At 44.4% G+C, this 26,941-nt stretch overlaps 2 protein-coding genes across 5 annotated transcripts in view; one reads left to right on the top strand and one right to left on the bottom strand.

Moving 5' to 3' along the window:
* Positions 1-564: 564 nt before the first annotated feature.
* Positions 565-21,291, bottom strand: RNF214 (ring finger protein 214). Of its 3 annotated transcripts, none has more exons than XM_083163154.1 (15): positions 21,186-21,291; positions 18,268-18,534; positions 17,644-17,703; positions 17,409-17,549; positions 16,330-16,469; positions 15,024-15,092; positions 13,106-13,202; positions 11,183-11,271; positions 9,073-9,163; positions 8,709-8,807; positions 7,470-7,783; positions 7,154-7,292; positions 6,360-6,452; positions 6,195-6,272; positions 565-4,757 (listed from the first exon to the last, which is right to left on the bottom strand). In XM_083163154.1, exons 1-15 carry the CDS (start codon positions 21,195-21,197, stop codon positions 4,692-4,694), a joined length of 1,755 nt encoding a protein of 584 aa, XP_083019280.1. In that variant the 5' UTR covers positions 21,198-21,291; the 3' UTR covers positions 565-4,691. The 3 variants fall into 3 exon arrangements, with proteins under 3 accessions (XP_083019280.1, XP_083019282.1, XP_083019281.1); XM_083163156.1 differs by having other exon boundaries at positions 7,132-7,292; XM_083163155.1 differs by lacking the exon at positions 21,186-21,291 and adding an exon at positions 21,026-21,174.
* PCSK7 (proprotein convertase subtilisin/kexin type 7) overlaps positions 21,185-26,941 on the top strand; it is a 43,315-nt gene continuing 37,558 nt past the window's right edge. The window contains exons 1-2 of one of the 2 annotated variants that reach the window (XM_083163153.1): positions 21,185-21,329; positions 23,270-23,749. In XM_083163153.1, the coding sequence (XP_083019279.1) occupies positions 23,276-23,749 (474 nt within the window). In that variant the 5' untranslated portion in view covers positions 21,185-21,329; positions 23,270-23,275. Of the gene's footprint in view, positions 21,334-23,269; positions 23,750-26,941 lie in introns of both variants that reach the window. The other variant, XM_083163152.1, reaches the window with a different exon arrangement.

Below are 26,941 nucleotides of genomic sequence, written 5' to 3' on the forward strand. Positions count from 1 at the left end.
TGGTCGCAGGAGCAGCGAGCTGGAAGGCTGCTCCGATCGACCCAGACGTTTGAACAGACCGGCCCTTTTGGCGTTTAGTGCCAGTTAGTTGCAGGGATTCAGACTGATGTCTATAAATGACATGGGCCTACTACAGAGAAGTACACAATCCCTAGGGTTTAAGTGCATCTCCAATGGTGTGAGATCAACACATATGCAGGACTGTGAAGTCACATGCTGTGCCCCCTAAGCATGTCCGTTTGGGGGCAGAGTTCCAGAAAACAGGGGTTACTCAGATTTCTGATGGTCATGCAATTGATCCCATGATACATCTTTGAAAGCCGGAAGTGGGCAATGGGCATCTTCTACTGACATCCTATGGAATCCGCCGCTAAAGTGCCTCACAGCAGAATAACAAGGCGGACATCTCACAACCCCCCTCCCCCAAGTGATACTTTTTTGCAAATGGGTTGCATTTAGAAATGATTGTTTTGATGCCAATAATTTTTTAAGAATACGCACTGTGACAATGTTTTCTTCATATTTAACAAAATAACAAAAAATAAACGACCAACACATTACTCATCAATTATTAAGGACAGACACCTTGACTTTATTTATTTATTAACAGTTTCTTTTATAGCGCACACATATTCCGCAGCACTTTACAGAGAATATTTTAACATTCACATCAGTCCCTGCCCCAGTAGAGCTTACAATCTATATTCCCTACCACATGTACACAAACACACAGACATTCTAGGGTTAATTTTGTTGGAAGCCAATTGACCCACCAGTATATTTTTGGATTGTGGGAGGAAACCGGAGTACCCAGAGGAAACCCACACGAGCACAGGAAGAATATACAAACTCTGCACAGTTAGGGTCATGGTGGGAATCGATCCCATGACCTTAGTGCTGGGAGGCAGTAATGCTAACCATTACACCGTCTGTACTGCCCTAAACTTTATCTCGTTATTCATGTTAAATGTCTTAACATTTTTGTCAGATTCACAAACAGATATTGCCCACAACCAGTGCTATGAACAGAAGTTTTTTTCATTGTTTTGAGTAAATTTTCCTCAAAAGAAAGTCTGAGGCGGTTATGGCAGAGGTATCCACCACTACAGAACAATTTTATTAATAAAATGGCAATAAGCTGCAGTATAAAGGGGTATACACACAGGGTGATTTTAACCCATTTCTAAGCTGTAAGGTCCCGGCGACTGCTTATGTGATTCCGTTATTGCCCAGAGATAGACCGTGTCTATTCTGCTACATTGCACGGGTTTGCCTGTAAACAACCCCACTCAGCAATCTGTGCTTAGCAGAGGCAGGTGTCACCCCATGTGTATGGAGCTCATGGCTAGTTTTGAAACCTTGGAAATGATTACATAGCCCTCATAATGAGCCAGTTTTAGAGATGTACACCATTCCTGTTGCATCTTTCTTTGCACCGATCAGCAGCCTACATGGGGGATATAAGCAGGCCTCCCAAACTCCTGCAAGTTCTCAAGCATCAGCTCCCAAGGCTCCGGGCTGGTTCCAGATATCCGGATACCAGTGTCCTGCTCCCTAGTTATTCATCTGCTACCAGAGACTTCCACTACTACCATCTCCAGCGAGCCTTAGTCTTCTGTGCCCAGTCTAGGATTACCTTAAACAGGAACCTGCTACCATCGGCTCTTAGGCCAATCCTGCTGCTAATGGTTTCCAGACCGACTCTGTTAACCCCTGTGACCTTGTACCATTCAGTGCTACCATCGGTAGCAAAAGCGAAGGTCCAATTTCTTCCGGCACCGCAGTGACTTACCATTCCTGAGTGCCCCTACAGTTCTTTAAAGAGAAACCCAGACAGAGGGCCGCAACTTGCTCATCAGACGCAGCAAAGACAATATCCGCTTGCACCACACAAGTGGATATTGTCTTTGCTGCATCTGACCCTGGCGAAAACCATTGGCGAGTTAGACTCATTGGCTCTGTACTGGGTATCTGCCAACTCCCTGTTCCGACTGTATCCCTGCACATCTACCTAGCTTTTACCAGCGCATGAGATTATCGGAACCTCAGGCCGCCTAGCTTCCGGTTCCCTGATCCCTCCACTGGCCAACACCAACAGGTTACTGCCGGGAACACAGCAAGACCAGTCGATGACAGAGGGAGAGTCTTTAAAGAGGAGCCAAGGTCCCCAGATAACACAAAAAAAAGTCTCTAGAATTAGAAGATCCAGATAATAGAAGATTGCCCATGGACATGTAGAACTGTAGTCTAGCAAACCATTCAGCTATGGACAGGGGAGTTGAAGATCTCCAGCATCACAGCCTTAGCTGCACTAATATTGTTTAATAAAACTTGCCCAACCTTCAGAAATGGCCATGGGGCTCCAAAACATTGGGTGCTCCTCCTGCTACCCAGAAAGGTGGGTACATTACCCACAAGAATACAAGTTGGTAGTCAAGGGTACCAGATGATGCAATTCATGCATAATGATGTCATCATGGCCCAATCTTCACTGTACAATGCCTTAATATCAGCATGGCCACAATGATGTGACCATAAGGGCCATGCAAACGGCACAGTCTCCTAAACTGAGCCATGCACCACCCCTATAACACATCAGACCCTCCTGCCCCATCACCTGCTATGCCGAGCTGGATGCCTTCTCCCAAGGAGGGCAGCCAGAAAGTCAGCAACCCTGTGTTTACTTGGACAGCTTTCTGTATCCATAAACTTAACCCTTTGAGTGTTCTTAAGGAACTAGGAGCTTTCATTTCTTTATCATTTTTGTGTTTCCCGAAAACATGAGGTTTTATAGATATAATGGAAGGTTGGATAAGATCTTCTAAAAGAAAATGCCAATGTATGTTCAAGAGAATGTCTTCTATCCTCTTCTTAAATTACTCTAATTAGTAATGAAAGGTAATAGTCCTCATGTTTTATAGGTAAGTCGCTTGTTGACCTTACCTAATGGTTCAAAGATAAATAGCACCCGGACAGCCAAGTCCTCTCTGAACCAGTTAGAAAAGAGATTTATTGGCTCTCGTAAAGTTCTTCATTGGAACAATTTTAGCTTTACAAAGAATAAATATTACAAATCCATCTAATGAGGTGACCACTTTTATGATGAAGGTAGCTTTCAGTGTCTGTCTTCACCCATTATCTGGCGGGTGGAATGTGATAGGATTTTGAATACTGAAGTGATGTTATTATACAACTGGAACATTTGCTGCAATAAACAGAAAAAAAAAAAAATCACAAACACCAACTTTTTGGCTTCATTTTTGGTATATGAGGTACTCTTTAACATCTGGCCATGAAGAAGAGTGAAGACAAAACCTGTTGGAGCTCCCTAGGGGGGAAATTTACTAAGGGGGGGGGGTTCTGTTTTGTATGGGATGTTGTACAACCAGTCAGAAACTATTTTTTAGTTATTTAGCACCTTCCAGAAGATAATAGACCTGGGGTAGCCAACTCCAGTCCTCGAGAGCTACCAACAGTTAATGTTTTCCAGATCTCCTCACAGAATCACAAGTGAAGTAATAATCTCCACCTGCGGATCTTTTAAAATGTGTTAGTAAGTAATGAGTGCACCTGTGCAGCAGCTAAGTGGTCTGGAAAATGTGAACTGGTTGTAGCTCTTGAGGACTGGAGTTGGCTACCCCTGTAATAGACCATCTCGACCTGGATGAGTTCAATGTTTTTTTTTATATTTGCGTTAATATTAGTAGAATATTTATACCTTGGGTGGCAGTTATGATAAAGTCCACATGAAAACGTCTTTACAATCCTTATTTTACCTTCTAGAACTAAAAAAAACCCACAACTTTTTTTTTTTCCATAACACTGATATATTGTACTTAAATGATCTCTTATTCCCATGAGGCTGATGTGATTAATCCAAACGGACATTTTTTGAAGATTTTTTTTCATGACCAGACAGAAATCACCTCATACGCTTGGAAGAAACCATTTATTGGTTTTCTAGATTCGATTGCTACTCGCTGTATTTGATGTCTTGTGGTGCACACACACAATATTAGAGAGTTTTTGAAGTAGCTGGAGGCCATTTGTCTTCTACAATTTTCTTTCCTTTATACTTCACTCAGTTTATCTTATACAGTGAATAAATCGGGTTTGAACCTGTACTTAATCACACAACTATGGGGTCATTCAGACCTGATTGCTGGGCTGCTACTTTTCAGAGCCCAGTGATCAGTCAGCCACCTACCAACTAGAGTGAAATCCCGCCCCCGTGCACAGCTGCGAATGCCATCACAGCCGTATGAATAGTGGCAGATCCATTCATGACCACTCCACCATCGAATGTTTGGCCCAGCCCCCATGTGTGCAGTGGCTGAGTAGCCTGTGACTTACTTGGTGCTGCGATGGATTGATCAGGTCTAGAACAGACGCCAGCATACGGCCTGCATTACTTAGCCTTCGCTGGCTTTGTTGCCATGGAGAGCTGGGGCATGTGCACTACGATAAGTGCGCCTGCATAATCTATCGATATACACTGGTGCTGCAATTTACAGTCCAGTAACCCCGTCTGAATTACCCCTATATGTGTAGCTCTACGTTTAATTTGGATGCAAATACTATATACAATAGTCTTTATGACAGTATTATTGTATAGGTGGGCCTGACATGTTTGACCTTTGCTTACAAAAACACACTTTAATACTGTGGAAACATGTCGCAGTTAGGTCTTGTTATCGTTTGTTTGGGCAGAAGGGACAGGAGTTGCTTTGGTTGGCTATCGCCCAAAATTTAATACACTGTGAAAAAAAGAAAAAAAAAAGATTTCATTATACGAGAATAGATCTGCTTAACCCTTTGAGTGCCGAGTGAATTTGTCAAAATAGGAGTAAAAATTGGCAAGCAAACATTTGTATTCATCATAATGGCCTGTAACGTTTACATGATTTAGGAAATATAATCTTAGTTTTACACAGTGGTTTTTCATTTGAATTTATATAACAAATGTAAGCGACGCTGGCATTTCTAGCAGATATTTTGAACATCTATAAGAGATGTTGGCACTCAAAAGGTAAATGAACAGTTCATTACAATCTTACTGGTTCACATATTCATGCAGCAACAATGACAGTAAAGCTGTGTACACACGGCAGCGATAGAGCTGATATCGCTGGGAATATGGTCGCTGGTGCGCTCTCCCGTTTTCAGCCCCATTCTAATTGCTGGTCGCTGGAGCTTGCTCCTGCGACCAGCTGATTACCTCTGCGGCACCGCCGGCAGAGGTTCCCTTTCATCAGCGAACATCTCTGGTCACCGAAGAAAAGGGGGCATTGAGGGATATATTGCCCCGTGTGTACCCTTACTAACACATTTCTGTGAAGCTCCAAGCATTGCAAAGTTATAGGGAAAAAAAAAAGACAACAAATGTAATGAAAACTTAATTTTCCTTCTGACAGGGTTAATCCCATAAGGGGTATGTGGACATTGACAAGTGTCTAGGTCGATAAAAAGTCGATACATGAAAAAACGCAGACCATGCATTAGGTGGACAGGGTCAAAAGGTCAATACAAATTTTTCATGATTTTTTTTATTTTTAAAACAGACTTTTTCATTCTTTATCATCCCAGTGGGCATAGAGGTAGAATAGAATAGTGTGCCAAGCGCACCGAAGCACAGATCCCAAAACAAACCCCAAAAATCATGAAAAACTCATGTTTACCCTTTTCACGTGTTGACCTTTTGGCTTCCGATCAATAGGGGTCGAACTTTTGGCTGTCAACCTGGACACAGTCACCCTAATGACCCATACCCCCATAAAGATCGCGATCCCAAACCTCAAAAACAGGTCATTTAACTTTAATTAATATACTGTCAAAGGCAGTGTGTAACAGAACGTATTGTCTGGGAAACCGACAATGCCCTGAGTTGTGCTGCCCACTTATGCCATTAATTTTTATTTTCCATATAATCTAGCCTTTCGCCCAAAACACAGAACACTTGTCTGATATGGACTATTAGGACAGTACACTCTAGAATCCTCAAAAAAAGATTCAAGACTCTCCTGTTTACTCAAGCATTTCTGTAATTCCCTTAAGTATAGTTTATGAAACGCATTTCTGTACTTCATTGTTCCTGTACTGTATTACATTCATTATATCCGTTAAATAAAATTAACGGGGGGGGGGGGGGGTTTCAGCATGACAAATGAAAACCACTTTATCTTTCCTGCTCTTACCTCTCGGTGCATGACATGGTTGCAAGACATGGGCTGCAGATCAAGGGGCTGCACAATTTGCTGGCACCGTAGGCATAACTATAGAAGAACAGAAAAATAACATTCTTCAGGGAATTCAAGAGATGTTTTCCACGTTTATATGTAACTTCAGTAAGTGAATCAAACCTGGGGTCGAGCGGTATATGTTCCATGAGCCGAGGGCAGGAATGAAGAGGTTCTTTGTGTTGTTTGATATTGTGGTCTCCCATGGCCAATGGGCTGTGGACACAGAATAGGGTGGAAGAGAGAGGATATTGCAGGATCGGTCCATGAATGGTACATACATCATGTTACACACAATATACAGAACTTACATCTAGCTGCCCTCACGCAGATACAACAAGGCGGACATAAAATGACTAATCCTGAAACCAGTCAAAGGGAATTTGTAAAAAGAAAGTCACTGTCTACATTGACCACAATTGTACTTATTTGGATGGAGCAGATGGCAGCTATAGACTACTGAGTGTTTGTACCTTATAAAAACATCACAGAACAGAGTTACGCTGTCATGTTACCAATACCCCTTTCAGACAGAAATCAAAATTGCCGGGTGAAGCAGTTCCACCTGGTAATTTTGTGATTAACACGGGTCCTTTTTCTGTGTGAAAGGGCACACCCGTGTCGTAAATCCCGTGTCTCCGACCCTGGAATTGACCAGGGTCGAGGACACTGGATTTATGACCCGGGTTGACCCTTTCACACAAAATAACCATGTTATTCAGCAAATTACCGGGTAGAAATGTTCAACCCGGTAATTTGTTTTTCTGTGTGAAGGGGGGTCAGGCTGCTCCCGGCAAAATGATACAGCATTTGAAATTCTGTGTATTTGCCGGGATTTTCAGACTTTTCTGTCTGAAAGGGGTATAAGGAGCTGTCCTGCTCATACTACAATCACCTGGGTCACTTTGTACAATCACCTGGGTCACTTTGGAGACTGGATTTGAGGCTTGCTCTTGAATCTTTGTGGCAACGAGCTGGCACAGTTCTTCCACAGTGAGGCCTGACAGAGTTCCGCGATTCCTCTTGATCTGCACCAGTATCTCTGTTAAGTGTCCTCTGGTTATGAATAGAACACAGTCAGGAAATGCAAGTGCCATGAAAAAAAAAACAAAAAAAACCTCGATAGGATGCTTGCGCATCGGCCCAAGAGGCAAACATCCACCAAAAACGCCAGCGTCGCTCACATTCGTTAATCTCTATTAATAGTACTTAGTCATTGACCAAAATACTCACTTGTTGCATTGTGGGAATCTGGCTTGTAGAGTTTCCAAGATTTTACTTGACTTGTCAGTATTTGGTGGAGCCGGAGCATCAACGTGACCTTGATGTTGAGATGTACTCGGTGGTCTTGGAGCTGGGAGCAACGGACCAGGGAAAGTTCCTTGACTAAATGGTAATGGTGTGGAAAACTGGTGTGGAAAAGAAGCTGTAGCCAGAGGCTGCTGGGGTATAAAGTCTTTGTGCGGCATTGCTGCTGCTGCTGATGGTGTAGGCTGGTTGAGCATCTGTAAAGGCGCCAACGCAATTTTCTGCAACATGAGGTTGGGCTGTAAAAAACACAATATAAAGAGAATTATTTACATAGCACAGGCTATATATTAATATAATATAGGAAATAAATGTACTGCTTTGTGTGTTAACCCTTTCAATGCCAACAGCTGTGAGAGATGTGCAAAATATTGGCTAAAGATGCCAGCGTCGCTCACATTTGTTATATACATTCAAATAAAAAAAATATCAGCAAGATATGTTCTAAGTGCCTAGCCACAACCAAGGCCCAAAAGAGCCCACACCATTCACAACTGAAGAAGGAGAGTCCAGGACTCCTGCATAACATCACCATTGGCACTCCACCTGTGGCCCCACAAATGCTGCCCAGAAGCCACACACTTAGAGACTCTGCTGCCCACAGGGAATGCCAATGAAACACAAGCTGGCCACAGCTTCAGACGGTAGCGAGACGGCAAATTATTTGCACGTACTAAGTTAGCGCATCATCAGTTTGATCACCGTAATGCAAAACCCAAGTCATGTCATGGCATTCCTAATAATGTAACATTAAACATGCTTTTACCCATGTGCTCATTAGATGCCAAATATCTAAATATTTTCTAGCGTAAATTCTAGCCTATTAGCAGAATTTACTTGTGACCCCAATATAATCTAAATATATTATTTTAAATGTGTCCAACTTGACAAATACCCTTCTAATGAAAGAAATTTTTTTTAGAAAATTTTATGTGGCAGATTGTGGGCAATACTGTTCAGCATAATGTGAATGTGAGGCATATTGTGAATAAAGTGCTCTACTGAGAGGCATAATGTGAATAAGGTAGCACTGCTGTGCGGCATAATGTGAATAAGGTGGTACTACTGTGCGGCATAATGTGAATAAGGGGCACTACTGTGCGGCATAATGTGAATAAGGGGCACTACTGTGTACCCAGTTTTAGTATGACTGATACGACTTACATCAGAAGGAGGAGGAGGCAGATTTGGAGCCAATATCGATGGAAGGTTGCTCAACTTGGTTCCATTTTTAACCTGCTTAATTTGGGTTTCGATCTGTTCCTAAAAACATAAAACAGATCATATTAAAACCAGGTTATACTTACTAAATCCTCTGTACTTGTAAGATTCTCACCCAGAGCCACCTCTAACGTTCTATATTATATACTCAAATTTCTCATTTATCTCTAACCACATTACCCAACGCAAAGCCACAGGAAACCCATAAAAGCTTAGGCCTTCAAGTGTCATTCTCCGATGGTTGGGCTAGCATTGGAGGACTAAACATGCCCGATTTCAGGTAGATGTCCCAAGCACAATCACTTACCCGAAGGTTTGCTTTTAGTTGCAGGATCCCAGCCAGCCTGGCCTCCCATCTGTGTTTCAGCTGTATCCACTCCATGTTGGCAGGAGCCACCCTGATAAAACAAATACTTTTATATGAAAGATTTAATAGACGCTTGTAACAAGATATTCAGCCATAAAAAGGCAGCTGCAGCCTTGAATTCATTATACAGTGTGTTGTGCTCACATTGTCTGTGTATAACAGTTGCTTCAGTTACCGGGCAATCTCAACAATACCCGGGTGATATTCTGCAGGAAGTCGACCCTAGAACAGATCTCGGGTTAGAGATGGTGACCAGGGAATAAGGGGTATGGGTCATTGGGTTGACCACCGAAGGCCGACAGGGCTTAGGTCGACACCTGAAATAGGCAGACATAACTAAGGTTGACAGGGATGGAAGGTTCGATACAAGCATTAGGTCAACAATGGAAAGGTCGAAATTAGTTTTTCATGTTTTTTTGTCCCGAATGTCGACATGAACACCGTCTAAGTGTACTGCTGCACTCGCCATGCGTCGGGCATGGTGACTCACTACGTTCGGCACACTATTTTATTCACCCACCACGCTGTAGTGGATGGTAGGGCATGAAATACCGCCTGTCGGCACATGTCACTTAAAAAAAAAGTGAAAAACACATGTCGACCTTCTAACCCTGTTGACCTTAGCCATATTGACTTATTTCAGGTTTTGACCTTCAGTGGTCGACCTAAATGGGATTGACCTAGTGGCTGTATCCTGGAATTAGAGGGTATATCATCACAGGGTCCTGCCTTAACATACATCAAATTGAGCAAAATCTAGTCAAGTTCCAATTCAGCCTTCTGACTAGGGAATCCAATCCTGGGGCATTTTTTTCAATCCCGGGATTCGGGATTGAAAAATGCTCAATCCTAGGATTCCCGGGATTGGCTGCCCCGCATTTACTTACATGCAGGTGCAGCTGGGTTGCCGGGTGCGTGGATGGATGGGTTGCCGGGTGGGTGGATGGGCGGTCAGCTTCAGGAGACGGGTTGGGGGACGGGTGGTTCATGCTGCTGCTGCTGGCTAGTTGGGCGGGCGGGCTAGGGGCGCAGCTTCTTCATACTGCCGGGCGTGACCTGCCTGCACAGCGTGACCTCTGATCTCATCACGCTGAGAAGTCACGCTGCGTAGTGCTGCTGGGTACCGGGAGAAGCTGGGCAGCGTCTGAGCAGGTGCTCAGACACTGCACAGCATTAAACTGCGCATGCACAGTCTAATCCCGAAATCCTGGCCTTTTGGGGGCCATATCCCGGGATCCCGCCGATCCCAGGATTTGCCACCCTACTTCCGACTTTTCGCCATCAATGGTAGTATCATCCTTTCCATTCGCTTCATCCCTCAGTTTTCTAGTTTCCTATGCTGCATTCTACCATCATCTCAAGGTTGTGAAACGTGGAGCAATGACTGGAAATCAGAATGGAGGGAGCAGTTTTAAACCATTGCCCCAGTAATCAGATACATCCAATAAAGTAATGGAGATGGGCAAATATATTTCTCCTAAAAGCAACTCACATATCAGTACATACAAGTTAGTAATAAGCAATTTACCCCCAACACCACTGCGGCACTTTGTATATATCCCAATGAAAGCAGAGTACTTCACAAATGAAAGCACAGCTATACCAAGTACACATACATAGGTATTACGATTAAAACCAGATTATTCTAAACATGAGGCATCAAAGCCACCTGCCAGTGATACACAAAAGCGGAGATCTCCATCTCCGGGTGCCAGATGACGCTGCGATAGTCGGAATTCGGAAGGTCATTATATAGACACCGTAATCCCGACTGTTAAATGCCCGACAGTCGGGATCCCAACTGACAAGGCTATTCTCCCCTGTGGGGGCCCACGGCCCCCACAGATGGAGAATAGAACCTGCGGCGAGTGTAGCGAGCCCTCAAGAGGCATCTTAGCGCTCGCCCCCCTGTCTGAGTACCAGCGAGCGGGATTCTGGTGTTGTTAGACTTACCATCGGAATCCCAACTGTCGGAGCGTCATACCGCATCCCCATCTCCACCATGTGATCTTGTAGTTTGCAAGACCGCTGTACGTCATTAGTCACTCACCTGAGATAGGACAATGTCACTTCCGCATCTTTCTCTGCCTCTTCTAATGATATAAATAATAGATCTCTCCGACTCTCCAGGGAAAGGACCTATGGACGAAGAACAGAAAATGCACGTCTAGCTAAGACCGACTAAGATACACTCTACATTTCTATAGTAACGGAACTTCCTACTTCCCATTTCAAAGCAACACCTATGTGAAAACTGGAACTTTAATGCTGGACGATATGTACCCAACACACACGCGCACACACACAAAAGCGCCCTCGCGACATGGCCATTAACAACGTTACGCTTGAATTAAATATAACATTCGCTGACACCTTTAGCGAACTCTCTGCTTAGAAAAAAAAATTGTGACCTCACTAGAAGTTTCACTACACTAATCTCCAAAAAGCGATAAACAATCAACCAGCTCCTGTCGCGTTACAGGCTTGGTTTGAAAAATGGCAATTAGGAGCTGGTTGGCTGATTTTACCACTCTCCACTTTATAATTTTTTTTGTATCATTTTATTGGAGAACTGCAGAGATAAACAGAGTAAAAACAGTATTTAAGCCCGGCTCACTCTCGCTCCCAACGCGGTAAACCTCTGGCAGACGTGTGATATGTTTAAACACACGGTGTCGGGGAAAGCCGAGAAGGAGAAAGGAAAGCCGGACAATCGGGCGCACCAATCTACTATATTTGATATAAAAATCAATAAAAATTCAATAAACGTGTAGCCTGCTGCTCCCTGATTCCTTAAAATCTCTACACTTGCACAAGAAAAATAGTCAAAACTAGAGAGCGCAAGCAACACAGGTTTAAATTATTTTGTATTAATGTAAATGATCACATACAAAAAACATCAATAGCAGTTAATACACAAATACAGATGTATTACAATTTAATATAAATATAAAATATAAGATAGGGAGGGGAAAAGAGGGGCAGGGGGACAGGGACAGATGTCACAAGCCAATTTTGCCAAATGGTCAGTTTCCAAAAACCTGAAAGATGTTATACTCCAATATTGGCTGCTTAAGCCTTCACAGTCTCAAATCCATAGAGATGTTTGTGCTTCCAATTTAAAACTGAATACAACAGTAATCCAAATCGGCCGATTTTTATCTGGAGGAGTAGATTTTGGTTATAATTGGAGGGCTACACATAGAGCAATCACTGTGGGCAAACAGTCACATGTATTAATTGTAGGTTGTATTGGAGGGATACACACGGAGCAATATCTGTGGGCAAACGGTCATAGGTTAGATGCCAAATAGCACCTGTGTTTTTATGTTCTCACTTGTATAGAAGTCACCTCCAAGGAGTTTAGGTGGTGAGGGAGCTGTCCGGACAGGTTGAGGTAGCAGATAGCCTTGGGTGTAATGACCGGCTTCAGTATCCAAACCTGACCGCAGCAGCAAGGTGGGCTGACTGCATCAGGGAGCAGACTGCTCAGACTCAGTTTAAGGCAGACGCTACACGGAATACAGGTGCACAGTTCGTTTGTATTGCTACCTCCTTTCCTGTCGGTCAATTCACAGCATCCACCGCGCTCCACTTATTAGGTGAGGGTTCCTTTCAGGGTTTTGGAAACTGACCATTTGGCAAAATTGGCTTGTGACATCTGTCCTTGTCCCCCTGCCCCTCTTTTCCCCTCCCGATCTTATATTTATATTAAATTGTAATACATCTGTATTTGTGTATTAACTGCTATTGATGTTTTTTGTATGTGATAATTTACATTAATACAAAATAATTTAAACCTGTGTTGCTTGTGCAAAAACAGAGTAAAAAGCAGTAATTATATATAGTAATAACAACAGACCTATTTCAATTGCTATGCATAGGAGAGAAAAAGAGCCAATCAGTCCCGTCCCAATAAATACATCACTTTATCACCTTTTGAAGCTTAGTATATCTGACCCTGTGTCCTTACCTCAGCGATCTTTGCTCGCTCAAGCTCCCCCAGCACACTCTGTGTTACCTCACTGTCTCTTTTCTTTAGGGAGGCCAGCTCCGCATTCCACTGCTGCCTGGAAATGTAAGTCACACAGAATGTAAGAAATATGACTGGAAAAAGCCAATCAAGCCAACTGCCAATGACAAAGTAGGAAAGGAGGCGATAAAGGCAGTTGTGGGTTTACAAAGAAATATGGTCCATCTTTGTATTATTTTAGAGATCCAAAAATGGATGCAACCTTTACTGAGCAATTAGCTAAGTCTTATGAGCGGGAGAGTAAGACAACACAGCCTGAGTGATATGAACAGTACACAGATTATTGCAGCAATGGGAAGAGAGACTGGAAATGTTTTCCTTAATAGAAGTAGTGCCTATGTGTAGTGACTATGGAAGTACAGATATAGGGTGATATGTACAAGTAAGTATTTGTAGAAGGATGTAGCGGAATGTGTAAAATGTGTAGTATTAGTACAAGGTGTGAATGACACAATGATGCGGGTGTGAGAGGGTTGTGTAGGGATTGTGTGTGGTACGTGGTGTTTTGCAAAACGTGTAGGCATGGTTGTAGACAGCAGCGAGACAGTGCCAATGTATTACTGTTGCCAGTGTTGGATATATTGGAATGCGTATAGAGAATACCGTTGTGCTGAAGTCTATAACTGTACACCGGGTGAGACCTAATGTAGTATGTGCGGCGTAGTGGTTTGTAGAGAGCACACACTATTCTCATTCTCTAGTTTTTCCCAGCCAGCGACGTATCGTTTAGTGGGTGGTATTCAATATGGGATTCCAACTGTCGGAACATACAGTCGGAATCCCGGGCCATTTTCACCTAACTTGCCCGCAACTCGACAGTCAGTATTCAATGTTCTGGCTGTCGAGTGCCGGCGTAAACGGCTGCAGATTTCACGAAAACCGTCCGTGATCTCGACATTCCGCAGCCATTTCCGACAAAACAGATCCGACTTGTTTTACAGTCGGATTTGTTTTGTCGGAATCCACCTTCAATGCTGTCTGAAACGGCAGCAGCTGCTGTTTCCCCTGGTGGAAATAGTGTTCGATATTGAATACCGCCCAGTGTGTACACCCAATATAAGGGTACCTGCGATTGACACTGTTGCACAGCCAACCGGGCAATATTGCTAGAAACCTAGTCATATTTAAAAGGAGTACAGAAAGATATAAATCGCTCTGTCCTTCATACATCATTTTGGTGAGATCCTATGTCACTGGGTTGGGAACACATTGCTTTTAGACACATTAACAGAGATTGAAAATCAGTGGCCCTTATTCTGGTTGGTGCGGATATGTCCGCGTGCGTTCGTTCCGCCGATGTTTTGTGTTTGCGCATGTGCAGAGGCATATCTGCGCATGTGCGAAAGGGACATACGTCCAAATTCCGCATGAATTGTTTACACTACGAACAGGGGGTGGAGAGGGGTGTGAAGGGCTGTTTGGCCTCATTAACATATGCATACGCCCCGCGTTTCATGGGCGTTCCCATGAAAACGCTGGGCGTACGTATGGTAATGCGGCCGTGACGCATGTGTAGGGGGCAGACATATGACATTGCCGGATGTCAGCTGCCCGCCCAGATCCCTGCTTTTGCACGGAGAAATGCCCGAGTGGTCTGAGCTCGCGGGAGCTGCCTGACCATCGAATGATGGGGGAGGTTCCCAGAGATGGAGGAGGTGTATACATGAGAAATCCACTCGTGCTCCGTGCGGTCAGCGGCTTACCGCATTCGGACGGAGTGAGCGATCCGTACGGAAGGCAGGGTTTAGGACGCACGGTCCTGGCCGCATATTTCGGCTCCGGCCGCACAGCCTAGAATAAGGCCCAGTGTTATGTTATTTGCAACATCCGCATGAGTCAATGTAATACAAGCACACACCTCTCCGTGTTCTGCTCAGCAAGTAGTTCCTCAATTTCTTTTTCCAATTCCTTGAGCTCCTGTTGAAGGCTGGAATACAAAAAAAAGATTTAATCACATGGATTGGAAAACAATTGTATCATATGACATCTCTAATCTCTATTTTATTTATAAGGCGCCACAAGTGTTTCGCAGCGCCGTACAAAGGAGCGCAGCGAGCCCGCGAGGGGCGGCGGTACGCATCCTCTGACCTTTTCATACCCCCACTATCCACGTCGGCGTGGAGTTGATTTTAGATAGTGTGGTGAGCGCAGCGAGCCATTGAGCCCGAAGCGTGTCAAGTGCAGCGAGGGGACACGGATTACTTTACATGTATTGCTCACCACGCTTTGTGCTTGTATTCCGCGTCCGCTCACCACGCTTCGGGCTCGATGGCTCGCTGTGCTCACCACACTATCTAAAATCAACTCCACGCCGACGTGGACAGTGGGGGTATGAAAAGGTCGGAGGACGCGTACCGCCGCCACTCGCCACGCTTCGGGTTGGTGTTGTTCCTGGGGGTGGCGTTGACTATGGGGGGCCATTTAACATTGTAAGGACCCATCAGGGTGCTTGTACAATCAAAAATCGTATACGATCGCATGCCATTGTATGGCATACGATGCAATATTTTATTGTACAATATTGCGTGGCATTGCATCGGATACCATCGTATACCTTATTTAGTGTAATGGTATACGATGCGATGGGCTCCGTGCTAGGAAACAAGTACCAATTTGTCTTAGAAAATCACATTATTGAAGAGTTAATAAATAAAACAAATATCAAAATCTGAAGAATTTCTACAGATATAAGGGATGATTCTGGTTCATTCGCTCGGATCCTGTGCATGCACCCAACCCGGGAGCCCTATTAATCCTCCGGGGCTGCTGCAAAGGCAGCCCATGGAGGCTTGGGCCTGCCCATGTGCAGTATGCAGTTACTGCGCATGCGCTGGCCCCGTGCAGGGGACCTGTGGCCAGGACCAGGACATGCAGAAAGCGCGGCGGAGGCAACAACATCTACCAACATCCATAAAGGTCATCACTTGTCCAAAACTGATTGATCTTTGTATCAACGATGATGGAAGGCAAAGTGTTTAGGTCTACTGTTATTAGACTTGATTGAGACTCGTGGTGTCAGAGCTCAAGGACATGCGCGTGCACTTCCAACGTGGTACCCCAACCTCTCGCTCGCTGGCCATAGGGAGTAAGATGAGCAAGAGGCAATGGGCCAGTGTGTATCACCCTACTTTATCGCCACACCGTTCTGTAGCTAAATACTTTACCTCTCACTCTTGCTCTGCAACTTCCCCAATTCATTGCTCAGGTCCTGCTCCTTGTGGGAATGTTCCTTCCGCTCTTTTTCTATTCTTTTCCTCGCCTCCTCTTTCTTAGTGGTGATCTCTTGTATAGACTTCATATGTCCCTGTAAGAGTGCGAGGAAGTGGTGAGATAACGGAGCACAGGTGCAGCTGCGTCACTAGGGCCACAGTAGTGCTTCCAATAAGCGCGAGGCACAAAAAAAAGCAGCAATAGATTTTTTTTGTTCGCCAGACCAGCAGATTGACAACAATAAATTTCAGTACGCAATACGACAAAACACGTCTACAACTGCAGATATTCAAATATGAACTGATGCCTGTTAGGTGGAACATTTGCAGGCTGAGACTTGAGAGACAAAAGTGCGAAACGTTTCCATTCACAACTTTAAATCGGGATGGGGGGGGGGGGGGGGGGTTTATAACTGGGTAGACCAATCAGAAGATGGTTGCAGCTTCTCACTGGTTAGACAAAGCAGGGGGTGAGATGGGACAGGCTGGGCTGCCAGGTGTTCTATCAGTCTCAGGTACTTAGGGGGGAGCAGGTGCAGTGGTGTGAACATGATGGCCCTGATTCAGACCTGATCATCCAACGCCGCCTTGCACGAGTGAAATCCCGCCTATGTACATAGCTGCAAATGCAATCGCAGCCGTGCACACAGGGGGAAATCCATTCAGAATCACTTAACCATCGAATGGATTCCCCCCTGTTCGCAAGTGCCGATTAAGTCTAGACTAGGCCGTGGGGAGAAGGAGGCTGCTGCTGATGTCAGCTGCCCTCCCGCCCAACCGCCAGGGAACGCCTGTTTTTTTGGGGGGCACTCACGGAAACGCTGGGTTACCACCCCCAAACGGTCGCATGGTGTCAATCATCTTGTATATGGACAGCGAAGGCTAACCCTGGCCAGTTCCATTAATACAGCGGCTTGTGCATACGCAGTTGTCCTATAAATCGGCAAGGCTGCTGAATCGGGCCCATGGTCCCAGAGGGTGTGGTGGTAATAATGCTATTCTATCTGCATTGCTGATAGCAGGACATTTCCTACCCTGTGTTTCTGCACTTCTTCCTCCTTCTGCTGTCGTAGACGTTTGATTTGAACCTGCAGCTGTTTCTCTGCCTGCGTTTGTCTGTCTAGCACCTCCTGATAACTGTCCTTCAGTTGTTCTCTGCATTCCACAAGCTGCTTCTGCAGATGCAGTATGAAGACAATAAGATGGAAAAACATTGCAAGAGATTTATTACAGGACAATATTAAACAGAATTGCACATCCAACACTCACCAAAATCTGCTCTGTGTCCTCATCTGTAATTGTTTCTGCATCATGCTTCCCAAAATCTGTCTAAGGTGATGAAGCAAAAAAGTAACAAAATGACCGTAAATAACAGTTCAGCGGAATCACACATTGACATTACTATGAAAGGTTTGAGCAGATCATTTAAATGGCCAGGACGTTCGATTAGCTCTGGGGTAAACACCTGGCCTAATAAAATCTCCTCCTAAGCAATAATAAAGTTGACTGTCATACACTGTAGCTCCACAGCGAAAGCCTAGCATGAAAACTCCTGTCCCCATCACACGTTATCCACAGGGACGGTCACCTGCCTCTACTAGCAAATAACACTGAGCAGTAATTCAATTGTCATCACAGAGTATTTATTCAGACACATAGGGCAACGCCTGGAATGAATACAATGGGCCAAATGTAATAGGATGAGAGTTTCAGAAAGTGAGAGATTTTGGAAGAGTTTTCCCATGTTTTTTAAAGCAGCAATCAGTTACACTGCAAAACAAGGTTGATTTTTGCCATGTAATTGATTGCTGCTTTAAAAAACATGGGAAAACTCTCCCCAAATCTCTCACTTTTTGAAACTCTCACCCTATTACATTTGGCCCCATATCTCACCTGCACAGCAATGCATTTGGTTGGGTGTTCAGTACGAGATTCAGGGCTTTCCTCCATATTTGAATCCGTGCATGGTTCCCAATGGTCTTTCTCCATGCCCAGTCTGTATGCAACATCCCCTTCGGCTGGACATGTACCCGGAAGTTCTGACTTGTTTATAGCATGGGATAGGTCACGAGTCTTAGATGCCAAATCAACGTCATCTGGGAGTGCGGATTCCGCACACTCCATGTCTCTTGTACTCTTCGCTGTAGGACCAGCTGCACCCTGTTCCCAAAACACATTTTCCATTATACATTTACTAAATGGGAACAATGTTGCTGCAGATATAGTTTAACAAGTCAGAAGAATCAACACAGATTTCTATATCGCAGAGCCGACAAAATTATACAAATTACAGTCACATAACACCTGAAACCTAAACACCCCATCAATAAAATAAATAAAACAAACAGTATCTATTCAAACATAAAGACGGTACTTGATAATTAACTTTGAGCGATTGTACTCTGGTTTCCCATTGTTGTCTGTAGGAATCATAAGGAGCCCACACACAACAGCGATTATCGGGTTATTTTTACCGCAAATAATTTGCAATCACGAACCATCGCGATCCGATGCACACTATCGTGTATCTTTAGCTCCATCTTCTGATCTTCCCTGCTGCATGGAAGATCAGAAGATGGAGCAAAAAAATCTGTGGGACTCGGGTGTTCGGTCGCGTTTGGTGCACTCAGTCACGTTTGGCCCATTCCTGTGCTCTGGTACATTTGGTGCGTTCCTGTGCTTGGAAATTTGGGTGCACACCTACATGTCAATGGCATGCACGGTAATCTACCGAGGAAGCCCACGCCGGCAGCACAGCTCAGCCCGGAAAATTTCCTTGCATACCACCGAAGGGGAGTTTGTTTTGCTGAAATGTGCTCTTTGCAAAAACACAGATGTTTCTAGTGTGTGGGCACCTATAGGCAGATATAGGACCATACATAGGTAAGTTTTTAAATGAGAAGTACAATGTGCCCAGTTCAGATCTTCAGCCATCCATACCCCCAAACTGCAAAAAACTAGTTGCCTCAGACCTTCAGATGTATCCATATACATCTATCCTCTGTGCGCTACACATAACACATGAGATCCATGTGACTTGGCAGCACTGAGAGACTTTGTGAACTCTTTCCATGTAAAAGCAGCTTCTGCTGATTAAAATATGCGGCATGTCTAAATTCTGTGTATGACTGTGGCTGTATCTGCATACGAAATGCTGTGTTACAGTTTTATACCCCTTTTACACCGCCGCAAAAACCTGGATCATTGTCGGGTCAGACCCGGGTCAAAACGGGGGAAATTGGTCACACCGTGTCCCTTTACACGGGACTTCTACCCAGGTCCTGACCTGGGTAGAACACGGCTAGGACCTGGGTAGAGGGCGGTGCATCTCCAAGCGCCATCTCTGTCTACACTGTGGGTAGGCACTGCAGTGTAAACGGGGTAAATCCCAGATTCGAAATGCCGGGTCGGATCTGGTATTTTTGGTTCTCTCAGTAGGGCTTGCCATTCATTAGACCAACTCTTCTCCGACTATACAACTGGTCTATTCATCTAATTTGGTGCCACACACAGCTAACCAACATTCTCATCAGACCCTTCAACGTGCCAACTTTTCCAGCACACCAACCAACTTCTCTGCAACTTGTAAAGTCACAGAAGAGGGTGAACAGTGTTTACCTACTTCTGCTTGTTTCCAATAATGATTGCAGGTCTACTTATTATTTGAAAATGTACCCTTTGGCCTACTTTTGGACAGAGGGACCAGGTTAATATGAAATTAATTAAATATATTTATCACAAGCTTAATGCCCTGTTCAACGTGGGTCCGATTTCACCCGTTTCCGATGGATCGGGCCGTGAAATTGGGTGAAAATTGGCCTAAATAGGATGTTTGACATCCGATCCGATGCGCGGTCCTGTGCACATCAGATTGTAGGTTGAACAAGTAGTGCATAAGATGAGTTGGAATAGGAACCATCAGTGGTACATCATGGGTGCTTTGTACTGCTGATGGGTCAGATGTATTGCATCCGATCAGATCTGTACGTGTGTGCCAGCGGTGACGCCGCTGCCACACACCTATAGTCTGCAGAGCGAGGAAGAGCCAGGCAGGAGAGGTGCTCCCCACTCTCTGTATCTGGGGATAGCGGTGGTAGGGCAGGAGATTTCAAAACTTCCATTCAAATGAATAGGTGGCCACTGATTGGCTGAGACGTCTCTTAGCCAGTCAGCAGCCACCCATTCAATAATTGTGTCAAACCAATACTTCTGTCATTCTCAAAACTTTTGGCCATGGCTGAACTCTTCCTGTCCTCCCTTACCAGCATGTAGCCTCTGCAATCAGGATATTTATCCCTAGTTAAAGCACCCATATTACTTGGCACAAGTGCCCGCTAGAAGCTACTCGACAGATCGAATACTCTTCTATGTGCTAAAAGATATAACAGAAACTGAAAGCAATTTTTGCAGGGACACTGATATGTTTCAAACTTGCTAGATATGGAGACAGGGAGCTGTGAAAACAGAGATTGGAGGTGCAAATTGGGACTTTGGGTGGGGGAGAGTTTGTGGGCTAAAAACTATCACAGCTCGAAGCAGAAATAAAAACTGTCCCAGTAAAAAGAACACTGTATTTTTATGGGCATTCAACTACTATAGCGAAAGTAGGACTAACATAGGTCTCACATACAGCACAACAAACATTACACACCTGGGCTACTGCCACGTTCCCGCTCTGTCTAATACTTATACTTCCGGATATATACCGCCAGCTTATACCCGCAAGAATTGCCTCAAACTATGATGACCCTGGGGCTACACTTTGCCTCCCCCACACCCCGGTACGCCCAGTCTGCCGCCGGTAACTCTACCTGTGTGATCATGTGGCTGCTGTAGCCCCAGAGTCCTGGTCTTCCGGTCTATGCGTTCCACCGTGCCACGCCCCGGAAGTTACACCTTGTGCTACCGTCATTGCTAAATACGGAAGAGCGGAGCAGAGAAGTAGGAAGCGGCAGGTAGGTGAGGTGTAGTGTACTGCTAGGGGTATATTGTAGTGGGGTAGTTGTTGTGTAGAGTCAGGGGGTTTGAATGTTGAGGGGTGTGGTTGATATCTAGGGGATAGGACGAAGGCTGTTGTGTGTGGGTGGCACTTAAGGGGGCTGCTGTATTAATGTGTGTTGCATAAGAGGGACTGTGTGGGGTACGTGCTGTTTGCAGGTGTGTGGTCAGCATCTGGAGTGGTGTCAGTATGTGGGGCTGTCTGTGGTGTGTTGGGAACTTGGTGTTATGCAGGTGTGTGGCTGGCATCTGGAGTGGTGTCAGTATGTGGGGCTGTCTGTGGTGTGTGGGGAATTTGGTGTTATGCAGGTGTGTGGCAGGCATCTGGAGTGGTGTCAGTATGTGTGGAATAAGTGGGGCTGTATGTGGTGTGTGTATTGTAAGGACATCTGTGTGTGTATGGTGTATAGTTTCGGGGGGTTATTTGTCATGTATAGTATTGGGGCTCTGTGTGTGATATGTGCAGTGTCTCGACCTGTTGTGTAGTATGACTTGGTGTTGTGTAGCATGATCGGGGTGTCAGAGATAACTGAAAGAATTCCTTTTTAAAGCCCTCCTTTCCTTACATAGGAGAGCAGGTCTGCAAACTGACATCATGGTGTCGCTTCTTGTTGTCAAGTTCTGAAAATGTTGTATTTTGGGAGCTTGATCCTATTGTAAGGGGACATCAAACCAGTGCTAAATGGTTATCAGGAGAGATTGGTGAGATCTGCATTCGCTTTGTAATAAATGGCTCTGCTACCTCATTATTGTGTAAGAGCAAGGGTGTAGTTGGAGGTTTTAGTATCTGTTCTCCACTGGTTATTGAGTTGGCCTGATCACAGTTTGCTTGAAATGGGCACTTCAGAGAGACATTGTGATGGTTACATGCAAGAGTTCTGTCTGTGCTGTTCTGAGCCGCATGTACAGCAAAGAGCCGGTCTCTGTACCGTTACTAATAATGACAGTTGTGGGTGGTGCAATAGTGGGCAGTGTTGCTTCCTGATTTAAACCCTTCGGTTACTGGCGTTCACATAAGGTAGTAAGCCCGGCTTCCTGCTAATAAGGCATCCCTATCAGGCCTACATCATTTCTTTTGGTATATAATGTTCTGCTCCTGACTATTCAACTTATTTTGCGAACATTTTAATAGGAAGACTTAAAGGTACTTCCTCCTCTTTGCGGCAGCCACTTTCGCTACGGAATTTACGTAGTGCTGCTAAGCATCATCGTCCCTCGTGGGCTCGCTTCGCTCGCCACAACTTTACTAAAGGTAATATATGGTGGACACAGAAGGGTGGCGTGGTTCCCTCGCCGAAATTCCTTCTGTAGCAGTTAAGTAGTGGTGGCTGCAAAGATGAGGGAAGTACCGATTTTAATTTTTTTTTTTTTTCAGAATTGGTTACTACAATAGGGAAGTAACGGTACTTCCTCATCTTTGCGGCCACCATTAAGCTAGACGCTACTTAACAGCATCATCGTCCACTTGCAGGCTCAGTGGCTTGCTCCGCTCCACTTTGCTCACCACAACTTTTACTAAAGGTAGTAGATAGTGGCGTGGACACAGGATGGTGGCGATCGCCATCCTCTTGCTTTCGCGGCTCACCGTACAGTGTGCAAGTTCCGTATCGTAAGCGGTGGCCGCAAAGGTGAGGAAGTACTGAAAGTAACTTTAATGGATTATGAGCTAGGCACAGTAGCCTCCAATACAGCAAATAATTGTTTTTATTTATTTTTTAATTGTCTTCATACTTATGTTATGCAAGAATTGGGTTCATACTATAACTTGTAACTGTGGGTATATTCAGCTGTGTAAATTGTTAATCTCAAGCATTGTAAACAGGAATACTGTATAATAACCTACACTTTTGGTGATGGCAGTAGCATCAGACTAATAATGCTGTACTCTTTCCATCAGGTCCCAATGCCCCTGGTGGGTTGCTTCTTGTGTAATGGGCCATCACAATGTATCAGTTCTCCATTACCCATATGTGCCTTCGTCTTCTTTTCACTTGGTACGTTTTCCCCCCCGCCTCCAACACGGACTGCCAGCGCTCACCCCAACACTGATGCCACCCATGCAGGGGAAGAGCTGACATGGGCTGTCCATCTGGACCCCTCTCAAGGCTCTGGACGGAGAGAGGCGTTGGATGCTCTAGCAGAAGAACTTTCACACACTGCAGGGCTGGAGAACCGAGGTGTTATTGGGGAGCTAAGAGACCATTACCTGTTTGCATACGTGGGTGGCGGGCAGGATCGGGAGGATGTTCGGAGGAAAGCCCAGAACTGTTTCACACAACATGACAGTGTGAGATGGTTTTCAGAACAAAAACTACTGAAAAGATCCAAAAGAAGCTTGCACTTTAATGACCCCAAATACCCTCAGCAATGGCATTTGGTGAGACCATGATCCTCTGCAAGTATGAGTGTGCGCTGTGATGTTATTCTTTGCAATCCAAAGCTAAATATGCTCTTATGAATTGTGTACAGGCCATGTACAACACTCACACGTGCATGCTGTTTTCTTATGTGCAAACAAACCTTTTTTTGCTCCTTTATGCTTGGTCTGTATTTATTGTAGAAATAATGGGACAAAGTCTTTCCATCACTTATAGCTAAATATGTATTCCAAAGCTTTTGTCAGCGTGACACAGACAATGCCTGCACTGCTGCAGTACACCAGGGGTGAAATGTAATAGGATGAGAGAATCAGAAAGTGAGTGATTTGCCAGTTTCTTTTAAAGCGGCAATCATTTACACATCAAAATCCAACTGGTTTTGCAGTGTAAATGATTGCCGCTTGAAAAAAAAACTGGCAATTTCTTACCAAATCTCTTATTTTGGATTCTCTCATCCTATTAACATTTCACCCCTGGTTTTTATTCTGAGGATACTGCTATGTCCATCAGACAACTGCCAATTGTAGGTGGCCTTTTTATTTTATGACTGTTGCAATGCAGGTCATTTTCATACATAAAGGATCATCTTGCAGATGGGAAAGTAAAAATATTTAAATTTCATTAAACTCATTTCACCATTTTTATGTCTCCCGTAGTCCTGTCGGCCAGATGATAATGAACTGTTGACTGTCAACCTAGATAATGTCTGTCAGTCCTACAGATACCCCCCCCCCCCCCCCCCCCCCCCCAAAAAAAAAAAATATTTGTCACTTTGCATTGCAACCTGGTCTGTTCCAGGGTTAAAGTTCTCCTGGATTGCGCCTCTTCCCTTTTTCTTTGTTTTGTATCGGTCGTCTTGGTTATGTCAGACAATTGCCCATTTCCGAATAAAGGGATTCTTGGAAATCCACACTAGTCACAATTGACATGACTGTCTATTAAACAGTCATATGTTGTGCTTGGCATTGTGTACAGGTGTCTTAGGGAGGCAAGCAACTATTTTTCCCCTAGTCTGAGGTCCCTACATAGGGGGATCTGACTCCAGTATATAGCTTGTCAGGAGATAGCTGTTTCACCAACCTATAATTACTATGGATTGGTAGAACCGGAAGGTCCTTAAGCACCTGGTACCAAAGATAATGCACTCATTTTCTTTTATTCTCCCCACAATTGACCACTTGGCTGAGGTGTGGAAGAGCTCTGTTATTGTGTAAAGCAGGCATGTCCAAACTATGGCCCTCCAGCTGTTGTGAAACTACATGTCCCATCATGCCTTGCACAGTTTTGCAATTAGGGAATGCTAAACCTATGGCAAGGCCTTCTGGGATGTGTAGTCTCACAACAGCTGGAGGGCCACAATTTGGACATGCTTGGTGTAAAGCGTCCATGGTTCTATTTCTTCAATCAGTCTTAGTCGTATACATTTAGTTTTATATACATTTTTTTTCCTTAACTGACCACCTTAAACGTCACAATGGGTGAAAAAAAATTTAATTTTTTTTTTTTAAAATTAAATTGGGATAACACTGCTGATGTATCGCTACGGTCTACCCTAGGGTCCGCTAGACATTTAAAATGTAGGAAGACGGTGGATTAAATCATTAAGGCTTTTCTATTGTAAGATCAGAACTGTTGCCCTTCATGGACCATAGTAAGGTGATGTAAGAGTTTAAGTGATCATCAACCAGATGGAGCAACCTTGTGATTTCCATCTTTGCTTGCTGGAAGTGGCTAGAGGTTAGTTTAGTTGCCATGGTGCATTGCAACTACAAATATTTAGGTAACAATGTTTGGCTTTCTCTATTAAATGAGTGAGCATGTGCTGAGCAGCATGGCATGTCACCTGTTAGAATTGATCCCTTTGCTATGGTTAATACTTTGGTTGCCTCTGTTCTATCCCTTGAGCACCTATGGTGGAGGCGCTAAAGTACAGACCAGTTTGTAGTTTGACATTTAGGGTGGTATCTAATTGTCTTTCACCAGCATTTCAGCTTGCTGTCCCTGGGGGTGGGGTGCTGAAATGCGTAAATGCACAGTTGAACCTGAACATAATGAGTGTGATATGCACAAAAAAATAGATCCATTGAATATCTCCTACAATCTCCTTTCATTTTAGACAGGAGATCGGGCACAAAAATAACAATTGAATACCACCTAAGTGGTATTCAATGTGAGACCGAGAACATGCAGGAGGGATTCAATGTCCCGCCTGCCGGGGAGCGAGAAGGGGGCGTGGCCGCGAGTTGGGACCGGGAAGAGGCTAGCTACAGCCCGGCAGCTCGTCACTTCGCGGCCGTTCTTGGCAGAACGAGCCCGACAGCTTGTGATGTAGGGCTCGTTCTGCCAAGATACCCCTGCTCAATGCTGTCGGGGAAGACAGCATTGAATAGAGCCCGGCGGGCATCTCCCTGATGGGAGATGCTTGCCGGCGATTGAATACCCCGTGTCTACTCCAGTGTCTCCTATACCCAATGTTTAGCAGCGTATACCCAATTAATGAATTTAACAGAAACAACTAAAATCCTCTCTAATCCATTTCATGTTTTTAAATACTTTTATCCATGCTCTATTTTATAGTACAACATCCTAGTCTTCTTATAGACATTAGTCTTTTACATAGAGTTAACGCCTCTTGTATTTTGTTAAGACTAGCATTCCAAGAAAATAAATTCTAATTGTATTTGCTTTGTTTGGAATAAGGATGAAGTACTGCTTTATGAGGATATGCCCATTAAAATCTTACTTTCACTGGTTTATAGGTATAGGGGATATTTAGTTGTATATTGACAGAGCAATAGTTGTTGAATAAGTACCACTACACATGAAGATATGTGTGGTGTTTGTACAGAGTAGCTTACAGTATGTCCATGAAAGTTATATATAGATATAGTTGTGTAAGTTATTCTGATCAAGCATGTCCAAACTATGGCCCTCCAGCTGTTGTGAAATGACACATCCCAGCATGCCTTGCCATAGATTTGCAATCCCTAGTGGCAAAACGGTGGCAAGGCCTGATGGGAGTTGTAGTTTCACAACAGCTGGAGGACCATAGTTTGGACATGCCTGCTCAAAATGATGTCTTTTATCCACACTTTACATACTTGCATGTTTTCTGTGATGCCTCCCTTAAGCTACTAACCTTTATGTATTTTCCTCCTTGCATGTACAATATATCCTCTAACTGTCATGTG

Source organism: Crinia signifera, chromosome 19, assembly GCF_055691185.1.
Source record: "Crinia signifera chromosome 19, ASM5569118v1, whole genome shotgun sequence".
Taxonomy (NCBI): Eukaryota; Metazoa; Chordata; class Amphibia; order Anura; family Myobatrachidae; genus Crinia; species Crinia signifera.

Bases quoted from the DNA above. Each gene is read 5' to 3' on its own strand.
- RNF214 (XM_083163154.1), bottom strand. The intron at 17,550-17,643 runs GTGAGTGTTGGA...CTGCATCTGCAG, and splicing joins AGGACACAGAGCAGATTTTG to AAGCAGCTTGTGGAATGCAG. The intron at 6,273-6,359 runs GTTTGATTCACT...GTTCTTCTATAG, and splicing joins CATATACCGCTCGACCCCAG to TTATGCCTACGGTGCCAGCA.